General features: G+C 38.1%; 1 protein-coding gene across 1 annotated transcript in view; it reads right to left on the bottom strand.

Annotated features, from left to right (window-relative positions):
• Positions 1-379: 379 nt before the first annotated feature.
• Positions 380-6,952, bottom strand: part of CUNH19orf18 (chromosome unknown C19orf18 homolog) — a 14,484-nt gene continuing 7,911 nt past the window's right edge. The window contains exons 4-6 of the mRNA XM_028781589.1: positions 4,673-4,772; positions 1,860-2,020; positions 380-686 (exon numbers count right to left, since the gene is read on the bottom strand). Coding sequence (XP_028637422.1) covers positions 568-686; positions 1,860-2,020; positions 4,673-4,772 — 380 coding nt within the window. The 3' untranslated portion in view covers positions 380-567. The remainder of the gene's footprint in view (positions 687-1,859; positions 2,021-4,672; positions 4,773-6,952) is intronic.

Here is a 6,952-nt window from a genome sequence, read left to right as displayed (position 1 = left end):
CTACATGAACTGCCTATGTAGCTCCTTCCCTGCAGGTCACGTTCCCTCATCAGAGTTGAGAACCAACAGAAATGGCCACCTCTTAATCTAGTCCTATATTTATTATGATATCCTCAGTGTCTTCATGTATAAAAATGGAGAATAAATGACCAGATCTGATAATCACTTAGAAAGTTTTGTTTAATGAAAATATTTTGCTATCACAGTCAGGAAGACACCCCCCCCCAAAAAAAAAGGACTAAGGAATCTTTCTGGTCTGGAGCCAGAGAACAAAATCCTAACAATCTGTCTTTTGCTTTTAATGAACTTGGACTGTTTCCTATATTCCAGTTAAGTTATAATTATTCATGGATTATTACAGCTAAGAAGCAAGAGTTTAGGTATCATATGAATTTATTTTCTGCTAGATGCTTCTCATGTTTCTTTCTGTAGAATGTTCTTGGACGAGGTTCTCTAGAAGTCCTGTTTATGTTCTTGGTTGTCTGCAGTTTAGTCTCCACATTGTCTAGCACATAGTACACCTTTCTTTCGTTTTCACAGATTTCCTGAGTTTCCATCTTTCTCCATTTATTGGTGACTCTCCACTTTTTCGGTATAACTAGAGTTCTCTGATGTAGTTCCCTTCAAGACAGTTTGCTCTTTCTTCATTTTCTTCTTAATGTTTTCGATTCTTTTTGTTTTAATAACTAAAATATAGAAATTGTATTACTGAGATTGGAGTAAATGAAAGTTAGAAATGAAAATAAAGAAAGTCAGAAAAAATAAAGGTATTTTCAGAGAATACTAAATGTTACTTATAAGGATGGTGATTTTTAAAATTATGTATATATTTTTTTGTTTGTTTTATTTTGGAACAAGATCTTGTTATACATTCCAGGCTGTCCCTGAATTCTCCATCTACCTGTTACCACTACCCAAGTGCTGTGATTTGAGGTGTGAGCCATCACCCTCAGCTAAAATTTGAATTTTAAAATGATTATATTCTGTGTTCAAGCCTTTCAATTACCCAATAATAATCCAATGTAATTTAAAAAAGGCATTGGAAAATATGTTTTTACAGGTTATAAAGGCTCAACCTCTGCCAGGCAGTGGTGGCACACACCTTTAATCCCAGCACTTGGGAGGCAAAGGCAGGTGGATTTCTGAGTTCAAGGCCAGCCTGGTCTACAGAGTGAGTTCCAGGACAGCCAAGGCTAAACAGAGAAACCCTGTCTCAAAAAACCAAAAAAAAAAAAAAAGGCTCAACCTCAGGAAGCATCAACCATTACTGCTGCTCTTAGCATGTGACTCTTTCAGGTTGGGCACATATAGGATTGTTTAAAAGGAATGAAGCAGAGGATGTCATTGTGTTTGGACCAGACACTGAACATTGCATGTTCTTTTAGAACATATGACCTGAAAGATTGTATTTTTTTTTTTTTTACAAAATCAAGCTTCTGAAGAATTTATGGCATCCTCTCTTCACAAATAAACATAGGCATCTCTCATATGCTTGTGTCTCACATAGTGTCCTTCTGTTTGAGAGAAATGCTTTATTGTATAGACCTGGATCCCATTTATACCAGCCTGAAGCAAGTGGGAGTGTCTGTTTGTAGATATTCAAAATGCTGGAATAATGTACCAATAATAATTATATTCAAGGTAAAGTTTCATTCAAAACAAGGTTTGTTTCCTGAACTCTGTCTTAGATTCTTGGAATTGTCCACATTGGGAATCAAGCAACAAGACTTGGCAGGAATGGTTCATTTCTATATGAACATCATTTTTTCTTAACTCAGATTCTATTTGATCCCTCTTAAATTTTCTTTGGAAAAGATCAAATCACCATTGACAGATTTGAATGTGATAGGAAAAAGCACCTGAGCCAATGAATTTTCCCAGCTCCTCATTCTCTGGATGCAGCTGGCAAGATGCACCATAACTGTCATCTTTAGAAGCCTCTTTCTCATCTATGAGTGGAATCTCGACATTTTCATACAACATTGCAAGCTGCTGTTTTTCCTCAGCTTTTACCAGTCGACTGGAGAAAGATAGAGAGACGAATGTAAAGGCAGGTTTTTTTTTTTTCAGTCAACCATCCTGTCTTCACACTACAGCCTTTTAAGTTGTATTTATATTGATATGGGTGAGGTTGGGAAAGGGGCCTATGAAGAAAACAGGAAGGAAAATATCAGATTCTCTGGATCTGGAGCTACCTGACCTGGATGTTGGGAAATAAGCTCCAGTTCTCTGCAAGAGCATGGAATGCTTTTAACCCCAAATTCATCACTCCAGCCAAGATCATGAAATATTTTGACTCAAGAGAAATTGCTTATGCATGCTGGAAGGTGGAGAACAGAGAAAGAAATATATATTTATTTGAAACTTGAAATTTCTGACTTGGCATGGGTGATTCACGTCAACAAATACTTTTATAATTTCAAACCTCATAACTAAAGCAGTACTGGGTGTGGATGACATATATAGACTAAATACAAAATTCAAGATACAACAAAAGGCACTTTCAATGGAATATAATACAAAATAAAAAGCAATGCCAAGAAAGCTACAATGAACAAAATGTCAAGATTTTAAATAAATGTAGGATGTTACAGATTGTTCCTTTTATGCAGCTTCTAATATCCTGGCTTTGCCCAGCATGACTTCTGTACTTAACTGGGGCTGAGGAGACAGGTTGGTCAGCAGAAAGCTTATCACACAAGCCTTATGACTTGAGTTCAATCTCCAGGACCCACATAAAAAGTCAGGTGTGATGGTGCACACGTGTAACCCGACTCTGGGGAGGCAGAGACAGGAAGATTCCTGCAGCTCAGTGCTCCCCTTATAACCCAACTGGCGAGTTTTAAACCCCAGAGAGAGATCCTATCTCATATCACTCCTCAGGTGGATGGCACCTGAGGACTGATACCAGAAGTAGATGTTGGCCTCTGGCCACACATAGCAACATGCTCACTCACACACAGAAAGATGCTATTATTTTGTAAACTGTGGCTAGTTGGGTATTGATATTTTTTTCACACTAAACTAAGATATGGTTCATCCTGACTAGTGAATTTTTAAACTCTCCCTTAAGGTTCGCACTTGAGGTTGTGCCTGCCCTTTGTTAGTCCAGTGCTAAAAGTGGATGGGTGAGCTAGATCATTCAGTGTGATGTGGAAATAGATGACGCTGTTCTACTTTCTCCTGGCATACTTATGTACTTAGTTCTATGTGACTTGGGTAATAAAGAATGCTTTAATGATTAGTGTAATTGTATTCTAAAGAGCAGTGATAGAGGAAAAACAGAAGGAATGAACATCCTAGACCAATAGTTCTCAACGTTCCTAATGCCAAGATCCTTTATACAGTTCCTCATGTTGAGGTGACCTCCAATCATAAAATTATTTTCACTGCTACTTCATAACTGTAATAGTGCTACTTTTATAGCTCATAATGTAAACATCTGATCTCCAGGATATCTGATAGACAGCCCCCGTGAAAGGGTCATTTGACCCTAAGAGGGTTTTGACTCATAAGTTGTGAACCTCTGTCCTAGACACATGCTATGAGATAGCAAAATTATTTTCCATTAAATGTAGTAAAGATGTAGATTCAGGATGAGTGAGGCACTGACCCAAGAAGCAAATTTTAACAGGATTCAAAAATACACACGAATAAAAATAACTATTTTAATTCAATATTTTCAAGCATTGATACGAATTCACACAGTCCACAATAAGCCAAATATCCAACACTCTATACTCAACATCTAGGTGTATAAATATACTCCCAGCTCAAGGCACAGACAGAATAAGAACTAGGTAAGTTTTAGGCTAGCATGGGCTAAAATTGTGAGTCCTTGTCTCAAAAAGGAGTCCTTCCCATTAGTTAAGTCTTATAAATGTCTTCACTTGCCATACTCAGGTTGCCATCAACTTTAAAAGAAGTTTTTACTTTCTTTGGGTATTTTAGAAGGATGCAATAGAATCTAAGACTGAATTAGAGCCATAGTATGTGGTCCAAATATGATGCCACTTTGGCTTAATAATTTCAAAATGACCATGTCATCTTTTGAAAGCTACACCCAATGTGATCAAAGCATGTTGTATGAAATTCTCAAAGAGCAAATAAAAACATTTTAAATGTATTTTTTAAATAAGATCTTTTGAGGGGGGGGCCTGGAGAGTAACATTTAGAATATAAACAAATAAAGTAATTAGTTAAAAAATAAGAGCTTCACCCTAATATCTAAATTCTAAAAATCAGAGGGCAAAGTAATTGTCACACAAGCCTGAGGACTTGCGTTAAATCCCAAGGATTCACATAAGCCAGATGTGTTGGTACAAACTTATAACCCCGACACTGGGAAGGTTCTGGCATTTCCATCCCATCAAATTTTAATCTAGGCTGGTTTCCTTCTCTTCCTCCTTTTCCTCTTCTCCCTCCTCCTCTTCCTCCTTCTGTTTTCCTTCTTTGTTTTCCTCCCCTTCCTCTTCCTCCTTCTCTGACATGACCAACAATCCATATTTTGGCAAACCCTGGTCTGAAAATGTATAATGACCATAATTATTTAGTAATTACAAAAAATGTCACCATCATCATCACCATTATCATCATCTTTTGACACAAAATAATTTCCTTGTGTACCTGCTGCCTTATTAAGAATGGGTGAGGTTATTTGTAGTATACTTACTATATCACATAGGAGATCAGGAGCCCACATAACAGGGCAAGGACAAAGGCTATACTTGAAACTGAAATTACATGAATAAGACCAGGCCTACGTGAAATTACTGTGAAAAAATAGAAAGAAGTTTGTTACAAAAAAAAATGAACCAATACTAAATTGACAATACTCTTACAAATGACATCCCTAATTTTGAAAAGGTTAGTGACATTCTATTTAGGGATGAGGGCTCCAAAGTCTCACCCTCTCTGTAATTGGCCAGTTGTGGGTCTCTATGTTAGTTCTCATCTATTACAAGAAGCTTCTCTGATGAGGGTTGAGTGATGTGCTTATCTATGGATATAGCAGTATGTTATCTTATTGCTGTTTTTTTAGCAGAATAATAGTTGTAGGTCTTCCCTCTAGGGACTGTGACCTTTTGAGTCTCAAGTCCTTGGCCACGTTAGCAGTGTCAGCTATAGACTCCATGCCATGGAGTGGGACTTAAAATTCAATTAAAAATTAGTTAATTACTCCCATATCATTTGTGCCATTATTGCACCAATATATCTTGCAGGTAGGTTGCTGTTAGTAGTAGTATTGTAGTTGTTGTATCTGGGTGATACTGGTGCATAAGCAGAAGAGGAGACAGAAAGACTGTAACAGCCAGAGGTGATGAATGACTCCATGGAAACAAGCCTCTTCCAGATACAGTAGAGTTGATATATGTGTGAACTCAAGAGAAACCGTGAAAGGTTGCACAAGACCTGCCCAAGTTCAAACTGGGCAAAATCTAGGAAATGAGAAGAGGAAGTAAGTGAACATAAAGTCTCACCCCTTTTCACAAACTTATTTGCAATTGATACTTGCTGGGAGAAGGAAAGTCAGTTTTCTCCAATAGAATGTCTCTGTGCATAACAACCACACTCCAAAGCAGGCCCCATACCCAGGAGAATCTGACTAACACAAGACAGACTCCATGGGGTTTTTATGTGCTTTTTGTTTTGTTTGGGTATTTTTTTGGTCTTATCTGGTTTTGTTTTTATTGTTGTTGAAGAGTTAGTAGAAATTTCACTTCTAGCACACTAACAGTAAAAAGAGCCAGGAGAGCAGGTTGGCTAGTTCTAGGGCTTTGTGCTCCAAGAACAAGAACTTGGCTAACCACAAAGCAGACGATGTAAATGATATGATTAAATAAGATTGAGCCTTGAGAAAAAAAGACCTATACTTCCCCATGATTGTTCCTTGAACCCTGTCATATGCTGAGTAATGGGCTGGCACTTTCCCCATGATTGTTCCCTGAACCCTGGCACTTTCCACAGTTACCCCACCCCATTCCCCCTGGGTTGTGTTCTTTTTCCTTTAAATACCCTACTCTCCTCGAGCTGGGGGTCGAGCTCTTCTGCCCCTGCATGGGTTATGGAGTCTTGGCCTCAGCGTGCTGATTAAAATATATCTCTTGCTGTTGCATCAAGATTGGTGTCTCTGAGTTTTTTGGGTGGCCAAAAGTTCTCATGGCTTGAGTGGGGGTCTCCCCTCCCAGGGGCTTTTCATTGTTACCTTAGGCTTTCAGTTTTGGGGGGCTTGAGAATTATTATTATTATTATTAATTAGAAAGAAAGAACTGAAGGAGGGAGGTTGGGAGTATATAGGAGAAGTTGAGGAGGGAAAGATTTGATCAAAATATATTGCATACATTTTAAAATAAAAATTAATTTCTAACAAATCCTAAGGCTAAATCTATATCACATTTGCAGTTGAAGATGTAAGATGTAATCTCTCCTTCCTCTATCTCTCTCTCTGTCTCTCTCTGTCTCTCTCTTTCTGTGTCTCTGTCTCTCTCTGTCTCTCTCTCTCTGTCTCTCTCTGACTCTGTCTGTCTCTGTCTCTGTCTCTGTCTCTGTCTCTGTCTCTCTCTCTCTCTCTCTCTCTCTCTCAGCTTCTTGCCCTGTCATGGTTCTCCTGCCCTTATAGACTTTCCCTTTAAAATGTGAATTCAAAATAAACTCTTCCTCCTTAGGTTGATTTTGGTTGTGGTATTGTATCACAGCAACAGAAAAGTAATGTACATGATGAAGGAAGACAAGAGGACTCTTCAAGACCCTGATACTTTCTATCATACCTCCACTGAGGAAATTTCCCTCAATATTGTGACTTAATTGGAGGGTTTGTCCTGCTAAGTGAACCTGGCCAGGATTCAATCTTGTAAATCTGAGATAGCTGGAGAAGGGAGGGAAGGGTGTCAAGGAATGAGCATCTTTTCTTTCTTTCTTTCTTTCTTTCTTTCTTTCTTTCTTTCTTTCTTTC

This window comes from Grammomys surdaster, unplaced genomic scaffold (assembly GCF_004785775.1).
Source record: "Grammomys surdaster isolate TR1022 unplaced genomic scaffold, NIH_TR_1.0 480, whole genome shotgun sequence".
Classification (NCBI taxonomy): domain Eukaryota; kingdom Metazoa; phylum Chordata; class Mammalia; order Rodentia; family Muridae; genus Grammomys; species Grammomys surdaster.
This window is presented reverse-complemented; position numbering and strand designations above follow the sequence as displayed.